At 37.6% G+C, this 27,164-nt stretch overlaps 2 protein-coding genes and 2 non-coding genes across 8 annotated transcripts in view; 1 reads left to right on the forward strand and 3 right to left on the reverse strand.

Annotated features, from left to right (window-relative positions):
• The window catches only part of LOC149087759 (O-acyltransferase like protein-like), a 60,238-nt gene extending 56,182 nt beyond the window's left edge, over window positions 1-4,056 (forward strand). For both annotated transcript variants that reach the window (XM_089231659.1, XM_089231660.1), the window contains exon 15: window positions 1,453-4,056. In XM_089231659.1, the coding sequence (XP_089087785.1) occupies window positions 1,453-1,629 (177 nt within the window). In that variant the 3' untranslated portion in view covers window positions 1,630-4,056. The remainder of the gene's footprint in view (window positions 1-1,452) is intronic.
• Window positions 4,057-8,312: 4,256 nt separating this feature from the next.
• LOC149087760 (far upstream element-binding protein 1-like) overlaps window positions 8,313-27,164 on the reverse strand; it is a 90,502-nt gene continuing 71,650 nt past the window's right edge. For 2 of the 4 annotated variants that reach the window (XM_089231661.1, XM_089231664.1), the window contains exons 15-19: window positions 23,410-23,510; window positions 22,287-22,469; window positions 22,015-22,199; window positions 11,053-11,450; window positions 8,313-9,302 (exon numbers count right to left, since the gene is read on the reverse strand). In XM_089231661.1, the coding sequence (XP_089087787.1) occupies window positions 11,055-11,450; window positions 22,015-22,199; window positions 22,287-22,469; window positions 23,410-23,510 (865 nt within the window). In that variant the 3' untranslated portion in view covers window positions 8,313-9,302; window positions 11,053-11,054. Of the gene's footprint in view, window positions 9,611-11,052; window positions 11,451-22,014; window positions 22,200-22,286; window positions 22,470-23,409; window positions 23,511-27,164 lie in introns of all 4 variants that reach the window. The other 2 variants (XM_089231663.1, XM_089231665.1) reach the window with 1 other exon arrangement.
• LOC149087761 (small nucleolar RNA SNORD42) lies at window positions 13,378-13,442 on the reverse strand. The gene has a single exon (XR_016192625.1). It is a non-coding gene; the product is annotated as a small nucleolar RNA SNORD42 (small nucleolar RNA).
• LOC149087762 (small nucleolar RNA SNORD42) lies at window positions 18,767-18,830 on the reverse strand. The gene has a single exon (XR_016192626.1). It is a non-coding gene; the product is annotated as a small nucleolar RNA SNORD42 (small nucleolar RNA).

The following is a 27,164-nucleotide window of genomic DNA, read 5'->3' on the forward strand; positions in this document are numbered from 1 at the left end:
CAGTGGCGCACCCGTCTAGACTATGATGATCAGTATGAAATAACCGATGAAGAAATTGTCGCTATTGTCAATTCAAAATGTTTACGTACCACTGATTTAGATAACAGAAAAAAGCCTTGTTCGAAATAAGAAAGGCTAGAGTATTTCTTTTCGGTTTACTGTTCTCGGCGTGGTTCGGAGGAGCAACACTATCACCTGCACAAAATCGGAAAAAAATATAATATTGAAAAGGTGTGGCATATTTTACAGAAGGTTTGGAGATTTCTACTGTGGCACTGATACCGCGGAAAGGGTTAAGTCGGAAAACCATCTTCAGCCGACCACCACTGCACGATCGCAGGTATCTACCGGGCTTTTGCGTCGGGAAGCCCGATCAGAGGGACTGGTTTTCGGCGATGAAATCGAGCACGTAAAACTGCCGAGAAAAATCCAAAAAGGAAACAGTTATTTTCCGGATATTATGCTGAGGTGAACTCAGGAAGAAAAGTCATCACGTCTCCGTCGGGACTCGAACGCAGGCCCTCTTGCATACCGGGCAAGCATGCTACCATCTACACCACTGGAGACATCCGTCCCACCCGGGGGCCATTTCCTGAAGTTAAGAGGCTACTAATGCCTCTACTTCAGCGCCTCACGCCACAGTGCGTGAAATAAGGAAGGCAGGGTCATGTCTCCAGTGGTGTAGATGGTAGCATGCTTGCCCGGTATGCAAGAGCGCCTGGGTTCGAGTCCCGGCGGAGACGTGATGACTTTTCTTTCCGAGTTCACCTCAGCACAATATCCGGAAAATAACTGTTTCCTTGACATCTCCGGCTGAGAAAAAGCCATTTATCTCTCTCAAAATCCGAAAACTTTCCACGAGAGACAGAGATATATATATTTTGTTGCCAAAATTAAATCCCCCCACCGTACACGGAAACTTGTTAGGGAAAAACCCGAAAATATCTCTATTCGTAAAAACAACTGTTATCTTTTTTGTCATTTCGTGACTTTCCCACGATGGTCAACACCTTGTTTAAAATTAACAATCAAATGTGTGAACATGGTTCCGGAATATGCTGTAAAGAGTAAAAACCGGTTGTCCCAGAACTCTACCGCTAACATGAGTGTGTGTGTGGTGGGGGACGTGGAATAAGTCACGACCAAAAATTTTTGCCGTGGAACTTATAGAAGTCGGAACCCACTTATTCGGAGGATACACGCATCAGAACTCCACTTCGTAAGTCACCAAAATATGGCATACCTGCCAACTTTGGAGAATGAGAATTAGGTTTTCGAGCAAATCCTAATTCTATACAAAAATTAATATAAACGATTTTTTCCTCTTTGCGCAAAGTGTAACATCGTACAAGCCCCCCCCCCCCTCTTTCCCCAATATTCATAAAAATTACCGAATCTGTGATTGTAACCATTCATTACTGATTATAATGACGTATTTTTTATTCGCTGCAGGTCTATCTGTTCATCGGTAACCTGGTGATAACTTACGCAGTATCCATCGTTCTGTCTTTGCTGTTCGAACTTCCGGTGATGAACGTGGAGAAGTTGCTGTGCGAAACTAAAACCAATCATTTACGTTTCATCAGTTCCGAAGAACCAAACTGTCCGGAATCCTTGCTCAAAAACTGATCTGATGATTTTAACCGTCATTCCTTTAAACGTACAAGGATGCCAAGTGCCTGTCATTTCGTGCTCCGCGTTGTTCATTGTCAATTGTTTTTTTAACCGATTAACTCCTAATCCAGGGCATTAGAGGAAAGACTCGATCACGGGCGACACGTGTAATAGCATTAAAATCCATATAGCGTAGAAATCCATAACAATACAGGGTGAGCGTGGGGAAGTCCTTTCGACCTGCAAATAAAATGGAGATACAGCTATGTGCAATTTGCATCCAGTAAATTATCAAGTAAGTATAAATTACACTGTTATATTGAAAGTAATACGTTGGGTGTATGTACTCGCCTTCTGTAACAAATGATATTTAGGGGTGTCTGAGTTCTATAGCCGATTATTTCTTTGACAAAACTTCTCCTGACCAATACTCAGTCCGTAAACTGCCTCGACGCGATATGACCTAGTTGTCTTGTCATCCACAATATCAGTAACCTAACACTTCCACTTGACCGAACATGCACCTCGTATACATTCGATGAGGAATTTCTAACGAAGCGGTACATGTCGGAACGTGTGTGGGTATGTACTGTATATACATGGCCGTAACGTATTTATGTTGTTAGAGTTGTACTTGCTAATGAACTGTATTAATCCGTCACTGAGCCGATCACCTTTCTTTCAAACCGAACACAACTACGATCTATCGCCACGTGCAGTTTACTACCTGTGGGTTGTGCAGGTATCTAAGTCTGAGTGAACAGCTAGTGTTTCGATTTTTCAGTGCTGCCATCTATATTTCAGAAGTGAAGTGTAATGATTGGATATCTGTACCGTTTGTAGGCCTGTTGCCACAAAACATCATGGCGTCAGTGGTGTTCGAACTCGGGATCTCGCGATGCTTGTCGGTCACCATGACCACCACTGTGCGTCAACGGGGTACAAACCTTTATCCTCACGTAACTTAATAATGCATTTATGCTCTCTTATGTACAAGTTCGGATGCCGCCATCTATTTACTAAAGACGGAACTGACAACGAATGGCTATCATGATTGCACTTTAAATTTTGTAAGGACCGTTATTCGCTGTTTTTTTTTAAGAGTACATCAGATGACTAGTTTCCCCAAAACGTTCCCGTATTTCCGCCACCCCGATTTATTTTGAAAGCAACAATTAGCAACTTCGCTTACTTTTGACATCATATTTGGCAACATAGGATTACAAGTACAAAAAAAAAAATCGGCATAAGTTCCCAGAGAAAAACGAGCCTAGAATTTCAAGAACACAAAGTATTTTCTTTAGGTATTTTCCATTCAAGCGTAGCACAATGAGGACTTTGTATAAAGGTACGAAAAATAAGAATCTGGTTCCTGACCAGATTACGAACATAGTACACGCTGGTTCCATAGGCGGAGATAGACTTCGAAGTTGGGGGGGGGGGGCACGATGATGATGTCAATTCATCTATACATTAGATCAGTCGACTTTACCTTTGATGCTGGGTTGGGAGGGGGGCGCACATGGTTGGTTCTTACAAATCCGAGCAGTTACAGATTGCATAAAATTTTGAATTTCAGGTTTTTTCAACCAATCCGTAACGGCGCGGACTTGCAGAATCGGAAACCAGCATGAACTATGTTCGCACTTTAAAGTGGCACGAGACTGCGTAATAGACACTACACGCACAGAAGCGAGGAGAAAAAGTCACTCAACGAGGTGCGCGATTTGAAACCTGGTTTTTTTTACCTTAATCTGCTGATTGTGTGGTTCATTTCTCCCTCTCTCCCGCATAGGCGGAGATAGACTCGGAAGTCTGGGGTGGGGAGCACGATGATGTCAATTTATATATGCATATATACATTAGATCAGTCAACTTCACCTTTGACGCTGGAGATACGGGGGGGGGGGGGAGCATCGCCCATGCTCTTCCGTAGACGGATCATCACACCCTTACATTCTAGAACCCCCCCTCCAGCCATTTTCTCTATGTTCCTCCTCTTTTACTGAGCGGACACATCTCTTCCTCTCCATGAATTCTTTTCTTTCCTACCTCTTCGCTCCACTATGAGCACAGCCTAAAGCTAAAAGATTGGAAGGAGTCCGCGTAAATCGGAAGCATCTGCACCTACGCATTACCTATGTTGCATAGCTGTAGTTCTCTGAAAGTCATTTCACGTCGAGAGAGAAAGGACTTTTTGTCTCAAGAATCCTGTATGAACTTTAAAAAACCGCTTTGGTTGGTCAATACCATTCTTCACAGAAACTGCATCGGGTATGAAATGGATATGGAAGTATACATGCAAGAGTGAAGGATAAAGAGAAATTTTTATTGTCGCCCATCAACATAATATCGCGTTTTTTCGTTTTATTTTTTGTCATAGTGCCAACAGTTTTCACCAAGTAAAACAAATTGTCTCTTGTCATTTTAAATAAAAAGATATTCTCTGAACTATTTATGTATATTTTTTATTTCTCAACTTTAAAAATAATTTCTGTTACCAGCAGTCTACTTGCTCTGACCCAAAACTGACGAAGGTATTCCGTATTTTAACGTAAGGGACTCTTCCCCCCCCCCGATTCTTTGGGCTTAAAATTCGGGAAAAAAGTTGAAAAAAGATATCCAGACGTGCCAACATTTGAAATCCGGAGATTCTCCCGAGGGTACCCCCCCCCCCTCCTCGACTCGATCAAAAAAAAAATCAAAATTTTTTTTCGAAAAAGTTACATTCTTACCCCCCCCCCCCCCCAAGGCACGTTCTGCATTGCCCCTGAGAAGAATATAATTCTATGCCAGTCTTTCCATGCAGAATAGAGAAATCACATCTACATACTGTTCATAAAGTATGCATTTCCTTTTGTGGTTGCTATCAGTGTTTGATAATTTGGTTATATGAATTCTTAAAAGCTTTATACGTATTTAGCTGTATATAGCTTAAAGTTTTATATTTTCTTTCTGAAGATGTTTAATCGGAAGAAACGATTTAAAAAAATTCAAATTACAAAGCTGCGGACGAAAAAACGTGTTTACCGCGCGGCTGTTAACGGAATACAATAACGATTATACAGGAATTTCGGCAACGAAGGGCATGCCCCTGATAAATGATATATATCTCTTGTGCGTACAGAACTACACCTACAAATGCTCTTCAGGTGATTCTGGGGCTTCCGCCATTATCCCTGAAGATGGAATTCCTGGCCAGAGTCACGTTCATTGCTTGAAGGAACATTAGTCCCGGACGCCTTCGAGCAGAAGACTATAGGTTGGTCCTCTCATCCTGCAGAATCTGCAGGTCAATCAAGTACTTCTAGATTCTTCGGAGGACGATATACCTAAGGAGAAATCCGTCGTATATTACACTGACGGCTCTAAACTGGAATCAGGTACAGGAGCTGCCTGTATAAAAACCGTCGGAACGGAGATCGTGGATAAATGGGCTGCTAAACTAAAAGAAAACAATTCAGTATATTCAGTATCAAGCTGAAATGTTCGCTATATTTACAGCAGCTCTGGATGCAGCTACAAAAAGGGCACGGACTGTAATAAGATCGAATAGCCGTTCGAGTATCCAGGCCATTCTAAATCCACTCTGAAAATGCAATGGCCAGAAGGATCAGTAGTATACTAGTATCTCATCCTTCAATACGCATCTCCTGGGTAAAAGCCCACAACGGCCAGTGGGGACACGAGCTAGCGGATGCGGCAGCTAAAGAAGCGACCAATACCCGAGACTTTTGCGAGGAACTCTCATATCCAGCTTCGTACGCCAAGTCTCTCCTCTGGAGGGACATGATAGCAAAGTGGCAACTGGATTGGGATATACCGGAGGCATCAAGAAGATCAAATCATGAAGTTATAAGGAAAGTAGATACTAGGAGCAGGGGCTGGTTACGCGAACTCATCTTATTTGTCACCGGTCATGGACCTTTTCCGGCAAACTTAAATCGCTTTAAAGTGATTGCCAGTGACAAATGTTCTTGTCTTGAGCCTGGCACGCCCCGGAACAACGCCACATGCTGTCCAGAAACGACACCCTATGACTTCCGTTCGCCGGCTGCCCATCTACACAGACCATGGATGCTTGGCATACTACGTCGAGAGGAATCAAGAGAAAAGATAAGAAAAATGGTGAAATTCCTTGAACATCCTGGGAAGATAAGGGATCCGTATCCTCCAGCTCCTGCACCTCCGTTAAGGAGATCGCCGCGTCTTCACCCTGACAGTGCGCTGGTGGAACTGTTTGAAGGCGGGGAGCAGGATAAATCCTAAATCTATCATCAAGTGTCCCGGAGATATTTTAAAGACCTTCAACTGTGATCAAAAGCGAATTGGACAGTGTATTGAACTGCCCGTGCGCAATGGAATGCTCTGCCTTTCTGTCAAACAATCCTCGATCAATCAAATTTATTTATTTTCAATTTTAATTTCAAATTTAATTTAATCAAATTTCTAATTGCTCCTTTGCGATATGATTTTATACAACTTTCCACGATTATTTATTATGCCCGTTGCACCTTGACTTTAACTTGATTGATTCTTTTTGCATAATTTTTAATTTCCTTTCACTATGTAATCTTTGACGTATCAATAAATAATGGTTTTGCCGGAGATGCCCTGGACCTCCCCCTTCTGGGGTGGGGGCAAGAGCTTACGTTGCTTCTTGCGACAGAGCCTGGGTGTCTCGCGGTTTTTCCAGTAATTTCTGCTGCTTCCAGTAGCGACGTTCTTTTCAAAACGGAAACTGACTCACACTTGCGCTTTAAAGCTGACAGATTATTGCAAACCATCTTCAGTTGCACGATCACGGATATTATCAGGGTTTCGCGATGGAAAGCCCGATAGTTACAGTACAGAGGAATAAAACACTCTTCTCGGAAAGAATCGTTTCGCGGCAAACAGAAACTAAAATTTTTTGGCCTCATTTCCGAGCATACTGAAGCAAAATTCGCTATTTTGGTTATTTGGCGCAGAAAAATACACTATTGGAGCAGGATGGCGCAAGATATCTATTTTGGTGGTGTTCCCAACCCTGCATAATGTAAGAGTCAAATTTGAAAATTCTTGGGGATTTCAGATTGACTTGGCAACATGTTTTGACCATAATTGATATTTGTAAAGAGATTGTTACCATAGGTATGGCAAGCAGTGAGAACGATGAAAATAAGACACCAAATTGCTGTCTTGAGGCCAATACACTATCTACCAATAAGTATTTGGACACCTATGCAAATGACGATATCTGCGGTCTTGAGATACGTCACGCCCTCCGCCGGTATATATCGTGTAGGAAACAACATCGGCATTAGTCGCATGCAAGATGCCATCCGGGAGTAGTTTCAATGAATACCATCCGTAAGGAAGCACATCTGATTGGTTTTCATGGTCGTGCTGCTGCCCATAAGCCTTTGATCACAAAGTCCAACCGCGTTGTTCGGTTAATGTGGTGCAAAGCACATCGAAATTGGACCGTAGATCAGTGGAAACGGGTTCTTTGGAGCGACGAATCAAGGTTCACCCTCTACCGTTCGGATGGCAGGGTCTGGGTTTGGTTGGAGAACGTCTCCTGCCAGAATGCATTGTGCCAACAGTCAAGTTCGGCGGAGGTGGAATTATGGTCTGGGGGTGTTTCTCCTGGTATGGAGTGGGACCATTGGTCCCCATTCATGATAAGCTCAACGCCGATGCCTACTGCACTATTTTGGATGACAATGTGCTTCCTACGTTGTGGCAGTTTTACGGGGTGGACCCCTGTTACTTCCAGGACGACAATGCCAGCTGTCATACTGCGAGATTAACCAAGGCTTGGTATGGTGCCAATGGGGTTCATCGAATGGACTGGCCTGCCCAGACCTGAACCCTATCGAGAACCTCTGGGACGAGTTGGATCGCCGAATTAAGGGGTGCCCTACCCGTCCAAAATCGGTGAAGGAACTGACATGTCTTCTCCAAGCAGAGTGGAAGAAAATACCACTAGCCGTCACACAAGGACTTATGGAAAGTATGCCCCGGAGCTTTCACGCTGTAATTGCCTCTCGTGGAGGCTCTACCAACTATTGATTTTGAATAAAGTTAGTTTTTCTTTTCTATCACAGGTGTCCAAATACTTATTGGTAGATAGTGTATAACCCCTGCTATAGTACAGACTACTCGCTTGAACACAGCACGTGGTTGCTATGAGGCCAACCCGTGATACATACGATTATGATTGTAGGACAGGAAGTGTAGGAATGTATAGATGGTTGAGTGAAAGAAAGGGGGCCCAAATAGAGAAATATGGCGTATATAATAATTTCTCCAACATTAGCGCTCAATTCTTAAAATTGCCCATTTTCTTCCACTCCATCATATATACACTACAATCACAATCGTATGCATCATTATCACTATCAAATGAAATATCACTTCCTCTGCCATCATCACGGGTCGACATCATAACCACGTATTGTGCTCAAGTGAGCAGTCTGTGCTGTAACAGACTTTCTACCACTCAAGAAGGAAGAATATTAGCTTCAACATAGCAGTTTGGTATCTTATTTTCATATTTTGAGTTATAATAGTTGGTTTTCATCATTCTCACTGTATACAAAAGGTATTTCTTTTGTATAACGAGCAACATTGTCTCTCTTAATTGCTTTCATGCAATAAGTTCACAATGAAAAACCAAAAATCGTCAAAAAAAAAAGTCACAAAACACATAATTTTTGAAAATGACAAATGATTTTATTTCGTAAGACAAAAAGTAAACACGATGGGCAAAAAGGAATACCTTCTGCAGATTCTTTATGATTCGGCGGATTACTCGGAAGCTAATTTTGCTACAGAATAGAAAAGCACAACCATGGGGAGAAAAAAAAACCAACTGCATAAACTACTAAAAGACAGGTGCAAATTATGTCACTTCTTTAAAAAAGACACACCCTAGCATGACCTTACCATTTTTTTTCTCCAGTCTCCTGTCATCACTACCAATCTCTCAACAATATTAACTCACCTGATCCTTCAAGTTTTCAGACATTTACTTACAAAATTATTCAGGAAAAACTAATCGTATCAAAAACGAATCTGGCAAATATTAGGATACACCAGAGACAGACATTGAACAGCGAAATAATTTGTGATACTTTCGTAAATGCACATGGACAAAACACTAATTGCAAGTCAATCGAACTAAAAACATATCAGTATGATTAAAAAACAAAACTAGATGCACTTATTTACAATCAATAAACGAAAGTAACAACACGCACACATGGGATGTTATACTTTTCACAAAGAAAAAAAACAACGCTCTAGAACAACTTTACCCTTTTCATCCACTTTGCCACTGTGCGAGAGACTGGCTATTTTCCCAGCACTAGTATGGATTTACACGTGGCTTTTAACACTTGCGCTAAGTATCTTGAGTGCAGAGCTCGAAAAAAAGAGAAACAAAAGATAGAAAACAAAAAAATAGAACATGGACAAACAGGAATGTGTAGCACTAAATACTGTGCAGGCGAGTTAGTTCCATTGTAGCAAAGTAAACATCAAGTCACATTGATTGATCAATTCAACACAGAACAATTTAACTTGTACAAGACGTCTTGGCATGAAATATAACTTGAAACTGACATGTCACAAATGGTCAAATAACTTCAATGGACATCATCATCACTGCACATAAAACGATTTTTTTTCAAGAAGATACTCTGCAAATACACAAAACGAAGAAAACAACAAACTTCACATAACTAAGTCAGCAATTTAAAGGAAATAACACTTTTTGATAAATGACACTAAACAGGGGCAAGGGGCGAAAATCATAATCACAAATCAGTCAAAAAAATTCCAGCAAAAAACAATTCTGCAATTTTTCTGTTATTTATACCTTACTTACCATACACAGCCTGGTAGCCCCCTCAGATAGAGAAAATCTTTTATACCTACCAACTTGGACTGGATTTATTGCAACTTCGTTTTTGCACAGCCCTTGCCTATGTGCAACTCATTCTCTACGCTATAATTACAGGTGCAATGAATCAGATCGCAATTTCAAAACGAATTCCAAACAACATCAACCACGACAAACAAAAACAACCACCACAGCATAAAAAAATTGGACCAAAATTAACCAACATGTAAAATCAGAACTTGATTAATAACCACAGCCTTAGCACAAGTGATTTGTAACATGTTATGACAACTCGGCAAAAAAATACTGAAAAAAAAAACACAAGAAACCACTCAGCAAAATAAGGAGAAAAACAAATCATACATACAACTAAAAAAAGGAAATATTTCATACAACGAAAAAATAAAGAAAACAGGAAATTACATTAGACAACAGAAGACATCAATTTGCATTATTTCATGCATTCACATGAAAAACAAACTAAATAAAATCAATAGAATAACAGTCCAAATAACCTTGTCACAGCAAAAATCAGCAAATTGGTTAAGGAACGAACATAATATCCAACCACAAAGAATAAGAAAAACGAACAACTCATTTCAATCATTTAACGCACAATGTAGTGCAACAACCATGGTGCCTTCCACACACAAATAAGGGTATAGCTTTGAATAAGCACAAGTAAAATAACCCCTCAAAACAAGAGCATTTCATCTTTCCTCATTCTGCTAATGATAAACTGAAAAAAAAAGTTCATTGCTGATCTCACAAAGCAAAAAAATTCATAAAATATATATAAATATATATACAACAAACAACGATAAAATAGTGTCACAAAACAATGTGTGTAATCCATTACATCCATATACTAGACATTTATCTACTCCTTTCGATCATCTCAGAGAAGAGCTGCCCTCTATCATGATATAGTAATCACCTGCAATTGCTACGATATGGAATGAAAAATAGAAGAGCCATGCCAAACAGGCAACCTAGGAAGTGCAGGTGGTTTGCAATCCGTCATGGCCCGCTCTAATGAAATATTCAATGTGTTTATCTTTCCCCACCAGAGAAGCCTTTTCTGCACCACAGAAAAATTAACAGTTTAGCAATAATGAGAGTGATTCCCTACTTTAAAAATGGAGAGCACAGAAACCTTGCCCCCTTCCTACTAGATAAATTCCATTTATATGTAAAGAAAATTATCTCTGATATAGATTAGTTTTCAATAAGCTAGAATAATTTAATTTGAAGCCATTATTTACAATCTAAATGAATTTATTTTAATGACGGCCCTCTAAAGCTTTTTCTTTGAAGCATTACCATGCACCGAAGATAGTATTGACATTCTAAAACTATAACACATGAGCTAAGCCGTCGATCCCCAAATTATAGAAAATCAAAAAAGCTCAAGCACACACAATCAAAAACTCATTGCAGACTCTTGAAGCTGGAATAAATTTACTGACATAAATTTAAATATTCAACAAAAAAGACATCTAATTTTCTAACAATGTGATGTTATTATGTAACCACTTTTAACTCACCATTACTGTGGCGCTGGTGCTGCCGTCTGTGCAGCTGAAAAAGGTGGCTGGCCATAGTTTGGGAAATTATACCCCACAAATGCGTTGGGCTGTTGTTGGCCGAACTGTTGAGGATAAGGAGCTGGAGCAGCAGGCCACTGTCCCGGTCCCTGAGGAGCTGCACTTGGGAATGGCTGTGGCTGTCCGGGTGCAGGCACTCCTGTTGGTACGGGTGCTGGCACGGGAACTGCTGGAGCAGGTTGACTGGCAGCCGATGGAACTGGTGCTGGCACAGATGTTGGAGGAACTGGACCAGGTGGTGGTGCCCCAGGCTGAGCTGGTTGGGGTGCGGGAACTGGTGCAGCTACACTTACTGGAGCAGTGGCTGCAGCAGTTGGTTGAGGAAATGGCTGGCCAGGCTATAAAAAAAATTCAAATGTTAAATACCGCGATTTGCCTCAATACAAAATCTCGGTTGGTGCAAATGAAATGCCCAGGAAATAACTATCACACTTGTATAGCAGTAACTGAAAATTTTGGCATTACCTGCTGGAAATAAACGTTCTTACAAAATAAAAATTTATTGGCCACTATCTGTTAGGCAACGCTATGACCCCAGAAATTATAAAGAAACTACGTATGAAAAAACCACACAAATTAAATAGATCAATTCTGTTCTAGTTAGTGGTTGTCAACTCAAAGCAGACGTGCCAACTTTTGAAACCCAGAGATTCTCCTGAGGGGGGTACCCCCCCCCCCTCGACTCGATCAAAAAAAAAAACAAAAAAACATTAAAATTTTTTTCAATTTTTTTTTTTTTAAATAAATTAAGAAAAAGTTACATTCTTTCCCCCCCCCCCCAAGGCACGTTCTGCATTGCCCCTGAGAATATAATTATATGCCAGTCTTTCCATGCGGAATAGAGAAATCGCATCTACATACTGTTCATAAATTATAAGTGTTTCCTTTCGTGGATGCTATCAATGATTGATAATCTTGGGTATATGAATTCTTAAAAGCTTTATATTTAGCTGTATATACCTTAAAGTTTTATATTTTCTTTCTGAAGATGTTTAATCGGAAGAAACGATTAAAAAAAATTCAAATTACAAAGCTGCGGATGAAAAAACGTGTTTACGCGCGGCCGTTAATGGAATACAATAACGATTATACAGGAATTTCGGCAATGAAGGTCATGCCCCTGATAAATGATTGCCGATAAATGCTACGAAAACAAAGTCGCATCTTTGCCAGTTGCTTAAATGCGGTCACAAATACTTTTTTTTACGGCTGCTCGATGAAAATGACTACGGCTGTTTTCCCTAACGACGACGGTAATTACTGACACCACGGCAACGTGAAATCTAATTTTCTGCCAAAATCCGGAGAGCGGGAGGAAGGATGAAAAATCCGGAGTCTCCCGCCTAAATCGGGAGAGTTGGCAGGTCTGTCAAAGTAATGGGGAGTTCGGCTTCCGCGATGTAGACCTCAAAGCAGAATGTTTTGCATTGTTTTGCCATGACCCCTCGGCTGACTAGAAATGTTATGCGATAAAAATCTCAAAGCATTTTCTGTATATATATTTTTCCTTAAAATTCTTACAGATTGTGCTGCCGTAGCACTAAATGTTCTGCGACATACGTCACAGACTTTGGCATATTCTGCTTTGAGGGTTATAGGCGCAGTTAAAGCTGAAGTTTTCTATTATAGATACTTACCTTTGCCCAAATTGTAAGAATGAAAAAGCACAAATTATTTTGCAGGTTTGTATTTCTGCTTTGACACTGCTAACCATCACAGAATGGCTCAGTATTTAACTCAAATGCTTTGATTATGTTTCTAGTGACAAATGAAATAGAATGACTAATTTTTTTAAAGATAACTCTGTGTATTTAGTAAGCCACGTGCATTTAAATTTAAGCAAATCAAGCCTAGAACTAACCAAGGTGGTTCTTACAATAATTAACAATATGTTTCAATTAAAATACAAGAATAGTTTTCCAATGCTATTTTTAACTGGAGAAACCTACCCTTATTCAAGAACCTACAGATTCTTGAATATTCAGAAATGTATAATTTTCCCAATTAAGGTGAGCCTTCCTCCTAACAAGAATATGTCCCGCTGCTGTGTCTCAACGAAGAAATACAAGCAGGTGGTCAAAGACCTGGGCCATGCTTAGAAGGAATAAAAATAAAGATAACACATCTACCGAAAACAACCAAAAACTAGGTCAATCAATATTTTTCAAATGAATTTTTCAAGATGAGCTCAACAACATTTATAGCGAATCAAGCACATTTCGTAAGATAAAAATATGCATATTGTTTGCACTTTTATGCTAATAGTTGCATCAGAGGTTCCTTAGAGTATAATCATATTATCAGGAAATTGAATTATGCATCATTTGCAACTCTTGAAGAAGCAAAACGGAAGATATTTAGATATGTATTCGACATCCATATTTTTCATGGGCATCTTTTTGGGAATTTTGCCTGTTGTGGCATTTGTATGTAGAATAGAATGAACTGAACATGAGTAGCTTCTGTCAAAGTGATAGAAGCATCACTGTCTCAGAGGGTATAATCACATTGGAAAGCTGAAGTGTACAAAAAAAGAGAGAGAGAGAGAGAGGGGGGTACATAAACACCATTGAATCTGAGAAGGAAAAGAAGTGTTACAGTGCAATGGGAAGTCAAAATAGTGAGAGAAAAGTATGTGTTGCAGGTGATATAGTACAATTCAAGACAGTCCACAGGGGGATATTCAATACGTGCAAGACAGTGCAAAAAATATGTGGTAGATGCTAATTGAAAAAATACATATCAGCGGTTCCCAATTGGGGGTAAGTGAGAGACCATTAAGGGTATGCGAAAATGGTAATGGCGGCCACCCATCTAAAAAGAAACAAAAAAATTAAAAAGAATTTTAAAAAAGTAGGTAGAGGTTTTTACTAATATTGCCAGTTGTAATATATTGACCTCCCTATCAATAAAATCTTCCATAAAAGAAGGATGGCATCCGCTGGAAGGATCAGCTTCCCCCCCCCCCACCTGCGCCGAATCTATGATCAGGATTCGTGCATTCCTTCCTCTCGGTTCACTTATCTTTGCAGTTTTAAATTCCATTGTTGACGCACGCATGCCGAGCTGTACACAAAAACCAAGCCCTACTACTGTGATTTATGCAATGGATCAGTGGCTAAAAACTGGATCTGTGCAGAAGCGGAAGTTGACTGAAACACCAAAATGAAGTATAGTGCACCTGTAAACATAACATATTTTGGATCTGCCAAATATGATTCTGTCAAAGCTACTGAGACCACCTCCTACATTAGCACTATCGTATTGCGAGACGAGAAAAAAAATGTAATTTCACTGTGCATTCAAGATGCTGTCAGATGCATGTTTACAGAAGAAAGTGCTCATATAATGAGTTTAATATCTGTCAAATAATATGGTGTAGCAGAGAATACAGGACATTGCAGACGATGTTGAGAACACAGTCATAAGTCACATCAAAGGCAGCAAATTTTTTTCTATCCAAGTCGACGAAAGTACAGACATTGTGTAATATTCTGTGCTACTTTTAATTTCTAAGTACCTGAAAGATAATTCGAAGAAAATCTTTTTGTCACCCATTGAAGGGGTCGTACGACTTAAAGACTTATTTGAAACAATTGATCATTATTTCATTGAAATAGGAATTCAATGGTCAAAATACGTTGGGCTGACCACAGATGGAAGAAAATCCATGGAAGTTTGCTACTCAGGCCTTCGTGCATGCATGACAGAAGTTGCACCTAAAATGAAATGGACTCACTGCTATATTCACACCAAGCCATGCATCTCGAAATCTTTGCCTCCAAATTTGTGAAACATTCTTGATGAAGTAGTCAAAGTTGTCAACTTTATCAAGGTCAGATGTGCCAACACACACAGAAATCCGGAGATTCTACCAGGGGGAGGGGGTATCCCCTCTCAGCTCATAAACCCAATCAAACATTTTTTTTTACAAAAAAAATACTGGCAATTTTTTTAAATCAATTACAAAAAAACTCCCCCCGACGGGTTTCTGCATTAACAATGAGCAGAATATAATTCAATGTCTATGTAGAATAGAGAAATCACATCTACATAATGTTCATAAAACACGAGTGTTTCCTTTCGTGGATGCTATCAGTGATTAATAATCTTGGGTACATGAACTCGTAAAAAAGAAGTTTCATATTTTTTTTCTGATGACATATTTCATCAGAGGAAGCAATTAAAAACTTCAAAATACAAAGCTGCTGATGAAAAACTTGTGTTTACCACATGGCTGTTAATATTCAAGGTCATCCCCCCTGATAAATGATTGCCGATAAACGCTACGTAAACAAAGTCACATCTTTGCCAGTAACTTAAACGTGGTCACCAAGACTTTTCTCATGGCTGCTCGACAAAAATTACCATGGCTGTCCTCTATGGGTGTTTTCCCTAACGACAGAAGCCATTGACGTCACGACGTGAAAAATCTAATTTTCTGCCAATATCCAGAGAAATTTTAACAAATCCGGAGAGCAGGAAAAAGGGTGAAAATCCAGAGTCCCCCACCTAAATCCAGAGAATTGGCAAGTCTGCAAGGTGAATCCTACCAACTACAAGTCATTTAAAATGCTGTGTGAAGACATAGACGGCCTTCACAACGCTTTGCTTTTGCATACCGAAGTTAAGTGGTTATCCCGGGGTTAAGTCCTGATGAGGTGTAACAATAGTTAGGAACCCTGGGGGAATTCGCCAAATTCGCCTCTATCTCTTATTTTGACACATGTTCATATAATTGTAATTGTATAATTTTATAATAGGACTAGCTATAATATCCAGCGCTGCCCGAGTTTTCTTCAATGAGGCTTTTTGGATCAAGTGATATCTCCCACTTTCTTTGAGGGACATGCAAACCATATCTAAGTTAACCAATATAGCGACTTCCTGTGCAACTCATGACAAACAAATCTATATTTAAAGAAACGTAGAAATGAATATATTCTTTCCCTTTTTAAGGGGCGCTAGTTATTTCGATTCCCCCCCTTCAAGTTATCCATCTGCCTGTTTCAGCTTCCAAAAATGCTTAATTAAAGCTGTGGAATTTTTTTAATGTACTTTTTACGGGCCCATAATTAATTTTAAAATATCCTAATCCACGTGAATTCATGCAGTTGAATATCAAAAGAGTTTACAGAGATATTTTTTATGCTTGAGAAGATATAAATAAAAAGTTGAAATCAATGTTATTGCCTGGATATCCAACTCAAACGTAGATCCGGCTAATTACTTCATTTAATTTTCTGGGCTTCATATCTCTAAACAAACTTGATATTTCAATACAATTTTTAAAATTATTGATGTGGCAGGAAACCCCCCCCCCCCCCACTAAATTCCCACATTTCTACAGTTAAAATCGGCAATTTACACTGATTTCTATGGGGATCATCCTTTGCCTCTTCGTCAAAGTAGCTGATGATTCTGAGGACTATTGAAAAAGTGACAAACCATTGTAAAGGCATATACATGTCTGAAACGCATTGCTAGGGAACCACAGTAACCAAAGTAAACATTCTGAAAGTGATTGTTGAGGCCCAAAAGCCACTGTTGCCTGACAGTTTTTTGCCAATTCGGGGTATTTTTGCCCTGCTCTGACAAAATTTTAAAGTAGCTTATCGTTCAAGTCGAGTCCCATTTGGTATATATGCAAAATTTGGCTATGATCGATCTAAAATTGTAGATTTGTATAGAGAACATACACATCAGACAGAAAATGAATTTTATATATATAACTTTGTTATATTATCTTACCTTTTATAACCGTGCACGGTTGATTAAATTAATCTGATATTTTCATTGTTCAGAGACTGGAAAAATGTGTGATCCTGACCATGTCACAATTTTGAATTATTGTTGCCAATTTTGTTCAGTAAAAGTTCCTATAAAAATCTGTTATCTTTTTTATCTTTTCATTATGAAAATTGGATATTATATTTTCCTATTGGTGATGCTCTGATGTATTGTTTTTGAGATAGTCGGTCCAACACACTTCCTTTTTCAGGTATAAATTTACCCGGAGTCACGAGTATTCGACCCGCTTCCAATTCTGTATTCGTTACTACTTCACTTGAGGTAAGGTGATCACGTCTTGGTAAATCATCTATTCGTCCTACTAGCAGTATGATATAATCATTTCACTGGTGGTCGGCACATCTGAGGCTGGTTCCAGATCTCATGGCTCCTCGTATTCTCTAGTCATCCATTATTACTACTGTCACTACCTGGTTCCTGTTGTATTGCTTGGCACTTCTGATCATGGCGGCCTGATTGTCACCTCGGTTCTAGCTATTGGGCCTGCAGTTCACGCTGCCACTTCCTGCCATGTGGAGCATTGTCTCGGGCAGTGACCTTCGCTCGCTCCAGTCAAGGTCAATGACAACACGGCTAGTGTAATTCAAGAAGGGTCATCAAACTTTAGTTGCTGGACTATAATGTGATATGTATAGTCGGACTTGCATGGGGATTGGTATGAATTTGAAAAATACTTTCATGTTAATTTGTTAATCGTAACCTAAATAATTGTTTAAAATGTTAATCAATTTACTTCTGTTAAAATCTAAAAACTCTCTTGAATCATTTGTCTCTCTCTCATTGTGTGTCAATTGTGTCAAGTTAACCAGATCAGAATCCTGGGTCATTATGCAGGGACGTCACAGCGGCTGTTCAAACTTCGGCACAAAGTAGCCCCTTTTTTTGGAAGTGTTTGAAACAGTTCACAATTTCCTGTCACAAGCCGAACCAAATGTAACAGTCTGTAACTTGGAAGGATTAAAATCATTGTAAAATATTTTTCAGAGCTGGAAATGGGTGATCGGTAGATATCTAATTCTTTCAAAGAAGATTATTTTGAACCGGCTTCATTGTCAATTCCAGGAAAAAGAGAAATTGTAAGAGCTCGCATCACATACCACTCTGAAGATCCTCATCAATGGCAGAATGGTGAACCTAGTCAGTTTTTGGGCTCGCTGCGATGATGAATATAGTCAGTGAAATTTCTAGAAAAGCCATAATATTTTCGTTGCAGTTTGTTAGCACAGAGCTTGTTGTGAGATAGAGAGACAAGCATTTTCTTCATATACTTACATAACAAATATAGAAGCAAATTGAATAAAGCTCCGGATTAGTTTGTATTTATCCTCTTTTGAGCAATTTTTCAAAACTTTGTAATTCAATAGTCCCAAACATTACATTAATTTTTTTCCTTCCAATCTTTGTTTTGATTTATTTGCTTGCTTCAAAAATTAAAAAAAAACTGTATAATGAAAAATAGACCATTTAATTTAATTAAACATACTTTTTTGAGGGAAGTTTTCAGAATCTATAATGGGTGAAACAGATGGGGGTGGAGAGATGCCTGAAGGATTCGGGGTACGCAAAAAGGAATCAATCCAGCCGGGGTTACGCGGACTGAAAAAGGTTGGGAGCCACTGTACTAGATGCATGCTCAAAGGATGGTAGCTGGACAGAATGATACAGAATACAGATACACAGCAGTAAAACCTGTTTACATAAATCATTTCTATAAATTCTTGAATATTTCAGTAATGTATCATTTTCCCAATGATCATAAGCTAAGCCTAGGCATATCCATAACCAATTAAGTACATTTCATAAGATAAAAATATGCATATTCTTCAAACTTTTATGCTAAGAGTTGCATCAGAGGTTCCTTAGAGTATAATCACATTGTCAGGAAATTTAATATGCATCATTTGCAACTCTTGAAGAAGCAAAATGGAAGATATAAAACAGAATGAACTGAGCAGGCTCTGCTGCAGAAGCAATAAAAGCACATTGCCTCAGAATGTGGTCATGTCAGAAAGTCAAAGTATACAAGAAAAGAGAAAGGTACATAAAAAACAATTAAATTTGGGAAGGGAAGGGAGAGGAGAGTTAAGGCCCGTTTACACGCGGTGAGTGATTAAGTTGGTAACTAAATTTCAAGTTACCGATTGTGCAGAAAAGTGTCTACACGATAAGTGATTTAGATGCTTATTGGATAATTTTTAAGGAGGCGCGCTACATTCGACCCGAATCAATGAAGGAAGGGAGACACAACGTGCGGGAGAATAATAATGATTTTTTTATATATCTGGCATTCAAAGGTGTTTTTTTTAAAGCTCATAGCTTCCGGAACAATGGATGAAGATGATCCGGTAGAACTTACGAATACTGTGATCAGAGCCACATTATATATATATTTTTAAAGAATACATTTATTCACTTTCACTTTTACAGGAGGGGAAAAAAACAATACACAACATATTATAGACTGGCGTAAATATCTATTACATGATATTTTAATCAAAGTTAAAGAATAGATAAATTACGAATTATTTTTGTAAGCCGAAAAGATTATGGGACAAGATTCTTGGCGTTTGAAAATTAAATAATAAAAATTTATTAAACATAAAAATTATTAACTTTATTTTTTTTAAATTTAATGAGATGCTATCTTTGTGTTAAATATTTGATTATGTATTTTTACAATAGATGGCAGCAAATTCGTTCTGGATAAGAGAAATATTCCAACCCTCCCTCTAGTTTTTAATATATAATAAATCCTCCACACCTACACCCGATATATTTTTCAATCTTCAGATTTTTTTTCAACTCCTGGTAGCACGTCGACCGAATATTCCACAGCTTCCATTTATTTCCAACATCGATAATTTTTAGCTTGTTTGTTAAGGTAGTTTTCATTTCTATAGTTCAAAAAACATTCATGGCGAAGATATTCTTAAACAAACTTGAAGGTTGGCTAGTTCACCATTTTATATTTCCACGGAATTCTAACGAAATGGTAGGAGACGACGGAGCACAAACAGGTTCACACTTGAGATCAAAATAAAGTAATAAACCCCTCCGTGAGAGAGCAAAAAGATCCCTCCAAGAGCGGCAGGCCACGCTCACTGGCGCATGCAGATAGGTCTACTTAACCACAAAAATAAAACCGTTTTTATTTCACTAAATTACTAAATCACTTATGCACTTGCCACTTATAAACTATACCCATGTAAATGACCCTTATCTACATACATTGTAACATACTTGGCAACATAAAATTTCATTACCAACTTACCGCATGTAAACAGGCCTTTAGGGTAATGGGAGATCAAAATAGTAAGAGTAAATATCCATTACACAGTACAATTTAAGACAGTCAACATGGGGGAAATTCAATATGTGCACGACAGTACAAGAAAAATAATAAAATGTAGTAGATGCGATGAAAATTAGAAAAATATATATACTAGATGCATGTGCAAAGGATGGTAGCTGAACAGCATGATACAGAATAAAAAGACACAGCAGTAAAACCTGCTTACATTACACACTTAAGAAGTTGAAAACTGGTTCACTTCTACGTACCATGCTTGGCAAATCGAAAGTTATGCCTAACCAATAAATACAGGTTCTTGTATAATATATCATTTGCACAAAAAATAAGCAGTCTTGAATCAAAGGTAGATTAAATTCAATAAAATACTTCTAATGAAAAAACTGTGAAACTAGACAAGAATATTAAAATATCCTAGCAACACTTAATAAAATGGAAATTGTATTACATATGCAAACAAGCACAAATTGAACATATTTAACTGGAAGTATATAATTCTTAGCTGGGAAAATAGAATTAGATGTTCCTTAGACTAAAATCATATTGTCATAAATTTGAATATGCATCATTTGCAACTAAAGGCAGGGGTGGGAAGGGATGAAGTCCATTTGGGAGTAATTTTCAGAGCAACAAAATCTAATACTTGGAGCAGTTTTAGAGCAAGGATGTATAAATTGGATCAACAAAATTATTGTTACAAGTAGGGATGGGACGATTAGTGATTTTGTCGAATAATAATTTTCTTAAAATTCATCATAATTATAAATAAAATTGGTGTTTTTAATTGAACATTAAATTAGTTTCAAATGATTGACATTGAATTTTAATTATACAATTTAAATATTGAAAACTGGTAATTGAGGGATTTTTATTGCCATGATATTGACAATTGAATTTTAATGATATATAGTATTTTAATATTACTTAAAAACTTTTTCAACACTTGTTACAATTTTACATCTAATTAAGAAAAAATGTCAACCAATATTTACTGTCAAAAGTAATGAAGTAATTAAATCAAGACTTATTTTCTTATTTTTCTGTCTTTAGATGTTCTTTGCGTTTTTCAGTAGATCAATACATATCTTGTCTAAGCACATCTTTTAGTTAGTTAACTTATGTAATTCATGCCCACTTTCACCTTTTATTGCATTAAGATTATATTTTCAGTTTAATGTTTTCATGATCCTGACATAAACCTTTAGAAATCCCCCCAGACAACCTTTTTCATAGGAAAGAATACACACCACAAAATATAATCAGTAAATTTTAAATTTATGGAAAAAATTCCAATTAACATTTTTTAAAAATTAGTTGTACTTAAATTTGAAGATATAAATCACAAAAATAGGAAAAAAAAAATTTTTAAAAAAAGCAGCCATATTTTCTTGACAAATTTTTCATACTAGTCTATTTAAGATGACACTTTTTGTTTACTGAGGGCACTATTTGCTGTCTGGAACAGTAGCAATTTAAATGGGCTGAAAATTTTGAAAAGTTTCGAATTTTTTTCATACTCAGAAAGAAATTGTTGCAAAATGGGGGAAAAAAAACTGTACTTAATTAAGCGTAGCATATAAATGATGCATCAAATTTTAACTGGAGTAGTGAAATAATTTTGAACTAGAAAAAATCCAATAATGAAATGATTTTTTTTTTTTTTGTAATGTTTAAATCAAATTTTCATACATTAGACAGTCTTACTGTAACAAATGAACTGAAAAATTACCATTTCGAAACGTCTTGTCAGACAAGAATTTTATAAACAAATATTAACATACCTGTGGGACACCCATGGCACCAGTAAGTTGTGCTTGAGCTCTAGCTTGATTCTCAATCATCTCCGCCTCACGAAACATCCCTAATGAACGATAGTATTCAGCCCAGGCTGCACTGTAATCTGGTTGACCAGTGGCAGTAGCAGAAGGAACTGCCGCTGCAGGAGCTACAGCAGGTGCTGCAGTTGCTGTCAAAAGGATTTTTTTTTCAGGTTCTCAAAATACTTAAAAATAGTTTTAAAAAAAACTAAGGTAAACAGATGTTTAAAACTTACCAGTAGGTGGCTGTGGTTGACCAGGCGTTTGTTCAGGTTGGGAGGGAATGCCATGTTGAGGTGCTACACCAGGCTGGACTGCAGCAGCTGCTGGGGCTGGTTGGCCAGGCTGTGGAGGCTGTACTGGCTGAACTGCCTGCTGACCATAATATTGACTATAATATGCTGCCCAAGCTGCAGCATCTAGACAAAAAATAAAAAAATTAGTAAAGACCCATTCTCTTGATATTTTTTACCAGAAAAAACAAATACAAGAAATAGCCTTTAGTTTGTAATTTTTATATCAAATATACCACTCAATTACAATAAGCAAGTTTACTAGTTACTAAAAAGTTGCTCTGCAATAACATTTTCTAAAATAATCGCAGCTAACTCTACTAGCAAAATAGAAGGGTGGGATACTTTTCTTGCTGATTGCTGGCATGTTATTTTGTTTGTAAACTTACTGTGTGCAATATGAGTAATACCTTTCTTGCTACAGCTCACAGCAAAAGAAAAATAGATAAAAAATTAAGTAAAGAAAAAATGAGATACACAAGCAGGCCTGTTATTTATTGGGGTTGGGGGCAGCTTTCATAAAAATTTTTAAAAATACAATAGCAATGGACAAACAAGCTGAAACATATCTACATATATACTGAGTAAATCTGTACCTCAGAACAATACTATTTTGTGTCCATTTTTGTCAATTTTGAGATACTACTGTATTTTTGTAGTTCTCATTCTGTAGTTTAGGGGCCATAGTTTCGAATTTTAGCTAAAATAATTTTTAAATAATATTTGGAAATATACAACACACTTTTTAAGAAATCAACAAAATAATAAGATAAATTACTGTTTCCTCTTCACACTGTGAAATAAAAAAATAAAAAAAATGGACATGATAATATGGTTCTGAAGTACAGATATGTTCTTTGTCCCCTCTCCCAGTAAAAGTTGAAATGATGGGCCTGTGCACGAGAATCTGCTTAATTTTACTAGCAGTGTTTGATTGAAACTTGCTGGGCGAGATGCAACCTGCTCGCTACCCAGCTACTTTGCTCACAGAACAATAGCAACTAAACTTACCTAATGTAATTCAGCGTTACCTGATCAGCTTTGTGAAATTATCTGAATAACTTACTAGGATCTGTAGCAGGAGCTCCAGGAGTCTGCCATGGTTGATATGGATTCGTCCATCCTTGAGGAGCTGCAAACTGTTGTGGAGGTGCTGCTGGAGGCTGGCTTTTGAATGAAATAGTTATAACTTGAATAAATAAGTTGGACAAAATACTAGTAATGTCTTCAAACATGAAATTGACAGAACAAAGATTTGTTAATGAAAATGGAGTTTCATCATTTAGTGAGTAAACTTTAAAAACTTAAAAAAAAAATTAATTAAAAAATTTGAAATGAAAAAAAAAATAATTAAAAATAACTTTTTGCTAAAAAGTTTTTCGAAGTATTATACCCCATTATAAATGAAAATTCTGGATATTTTATCAGGATTTGACAAATCCCAGGGACCGGTTCATCATGGTTACTAAAAAAACTTACCCCTTTAACGATCAGGGACATAATATTGCGTACCAGTGGAATAAATTCTATCTACATGACTTTTTTTAAACCTTGTGGTGAAGGTTTATTGTGACCACATGAAACTTGCGTGTTTCCTCTCGTTTTCCCCACCACCATGATATCCCAATGAGATAACGATGGTGGTTCTCCTTGGCTTTCCCCCCCTTTTTGTTCTCCACGGCATCCCCACATAAATATATTGCATTTTTCTTTCTTGCATTCTTCTGTTATACATATAATGTACATAGAAATGAGAATTAGAACAAGTAAAAAAACTACAAAACAAGTTTCACGAGAGCGGTAAAGCAAGGCACTGTATTAATACTCTCGTACCCAATATATCTCCATATTGTTCCTCCCCACCCTTATTTCTTTCCTTTTTTCCCTCTTTCTCTTTCTTCATTTTTTAAACGTATTATGTATTATTTACCACATACACGTCTAATACAGCTAACCCAAATTTATTGCCAACAGCTTGAATGAGGAGCAATTAATATATTCCTAACAATCAGGCATAGTTTAAAACAATAACACCTTAATGAATTAGAATATTGCCTTTCCTCATTTGTGTAATCACTTACCAATGAACAGTAAAATAAGTTTAAATAATTTGAGTAAGAACTTAGCCTATGTTTCACATTTGTTTTGTTCATTTTGAAAATGTATTACAATTTCACAGCATTAAATGTGTCCTTCACGCAATCAGTGCCGCAACCTAAGTTGGGGGGGGGGGGAGAAAGAAACCAGGCCCAATTTGGTGGCCTGAATCAGAAGGGGGGTGCAAATTACATCTTAACTTCAACATCACAAAGAGACACCAAAATATGTGTATGCCCTGGCTGACCAAGCATCTTGTGGGTCAGCAAGAATAGTGAATGAAAAAGAACCCACAGAAATCTGTTGAAAAACACTGCTATAGTGTATATAATTTTGTTTCCTGAACATCAAGTTATTTATTCAATATCGCTTGGTGACGCTTATAGAAGGGAATGCAGTGGTGAAGTTTGACAGAGGAGATGGTTGATGTAAAAAAGAAATTGGAAACTGTTGTACAATCAATATTGTTTGATGGGAGATTGTTCCAATTGGTTATTGTTCAAGGAAAGAAACTAAATTTAAAACAATCAGTGGGTGTAAAGATAAGTTTCAATTTATAGCATAGCTGCCAACTTTTGAAAATGAAAATTCGGGAGATTTTCGCGCACACCCGTATTTTATGCTAAAACCACTCCCTAATAAATACAATAGGGATTTTTCCAAATAAAATAGGGATTTTCCAAACATAAAAGTTGAAGCGTAGGGAATAAAATCCCTACTCAAAAACAAGTCCAATTAAAATAGGGATTTTACACACATGGAAGTTAAACCCTTGGGAATAAAATTCCTACGCAAAAAACAAGTGAAATTGGAGGACAAAACTTCAATGATGTAAAAATAAATATTGTGTTCAATCAGATACACTGTGAACAAACATTCTCCGCGAATGACCCCAAAATCATCGGAAGATGAAGGAAAACACCGTCAATTTTTGAAGAACACTGACTTTTTGTGACACTTGCTTGATGTTTTTTTTTCACTTCACGACTGATGATGGCAGTCTTTCCATGACCGATGTTTATGTCCGTAACACAACTTGTACAAAAAGGAAAAGTCAGCCCTCTTCTGGAACGTTTGATGAAAGGAAATTCATCAGAATAAGTATCTTTAAAATTGATTAAATATGTTTTTGCTTATCATTATTCATGCTTTGTTATATCGCACGTACGCAACTTCAACAAAAGAAATTTTGACCACATGTGCATCACCATAATCTTCAATTATTATCCAGGACTATTGGCTGCTAAGCCATTTCCCTGCACGATAAGACAAACAACTTTCTTGTTACCATCAGAGGGTTTGTAAAACTTTCTTAAAAAGGGAATTTCCCCATTTACGATGTGTGACGTCATTTCGAAAGGGAAAAAAAAGAGGCTTCATGCCCCACAAGAAATTCCTTAGGGATTGTTTTCATAAGCGGGGATTTTTTTAATGAAGTAGGGAATTTTTAGGGACAATTAGGGATTTTTGTGATTTTCGTAAAAATTCGGGAGATTTAAGAACTTTTCGGGAGATCGAGCGATGAAGATAAAATTCGGGAGATTCCCGAAAAATTCGGGAGACTTGGCAGCTATGTTATAGGAATGGTTAATTCTATTCGAAAAGTATGAAGCTGAAGTTAGAAAATTAGAAGTGTCAATGAGAAAAAGACCATGAAGGATTTTGAAAAGGAAAGTTAATAGAGATATATATATATATATACGGGGTGATTATAAAAAAACTATCCCGACATATGGGCCCCTAACTATCATACCATTCACAGAAACTGAATGAAATTTTGGCATAAGGTATTTTGAGGTATGCGCTCAAGAATGATATGGAAAACAACAGTGTCACTCTAACAGTTACGGTCGAAAATATCAAATGGCAACACCAAGTTTTTTGTATTGGAATGCGATCTCCATACTGAAAAACACTAAATAGCATTGGAATGGCACCTGTAGCACGAAAATCCCCGGAGCTAGGCAAGGAAAAAGTAAAAAGGACTTTGCCGTGCACCAAAGCATTAATGTTTGTTTCATTCGTCACACCGTTTCTTCGGCTGAGATCCCAGCCTGATTAGTCCTCCACAAGGTCATGTGGAAAATTTGTGAAACACAATAAAATGCTATATTTTATGCTGCTAATCTGTCCTTATTGGTTGTCCACACTTTTAGCCTATCTACCACCGGTGATTTTCATGCTACAGTCGAACGCTATTTAGGGTTTTTCACAATGGAGATCACATTCCAATACAAAAAACTTGGTGTTGCCATTTGATATTTTCTCACTGTAACCGTAACCAGGGGTGGGAAGTGACTAAGTCCACTTTGGAGCAGCAAGATTCAGGATTTGGAGCAGCAAAATTCAGGATTCAGAGCAGTTTTGGAGCAGCAAATTCAGGATTTGGAGCAGCAAAATATGGGATTCGGAGCAGATATTTATAAATTGGAACAGTGAAATTAACAAGAATATTTTCGTTAACCCTCAACCCTTTTCAAAATAAAACTGCAGTCTTTTGATATCAAACATTTTTTCGTCAGCTTGATTTTTGTTTTTGGTGTTTAAGGCTTTTGACACCTTGTTTGAAAGAGCGGCTGTCATAAAATTTTTTGCACCCGTCTATTTAAGATGATTTTTGCTTACTGAGGGCACTATTTGCTGCCTTGAACAGCAGCACTTCAAATGAGCTAAAACATTTTTATAAGTTTTCAACTTTTTTATACTTGGAAAGATTTTGTTGCA

The sequence above is a fragment of the Pholcus phalangioides genome, unplaced genomic scaffold, assembly GCF_987345545.1.
Source record: "Pholcus phalangioides strain wild (caught in Gottingen) unplaced genomic scaffold, Ppha-v1.0 ptg000004l_1, whole genome shotgun sequence".
Taxonomy (NCBI): domain Eukaryota; kingdom Metazoa; phylum Arthropoda; class Arachnida; order Araneae; family Pholcidae; genus Pholcus; species Pholcus phalangioides.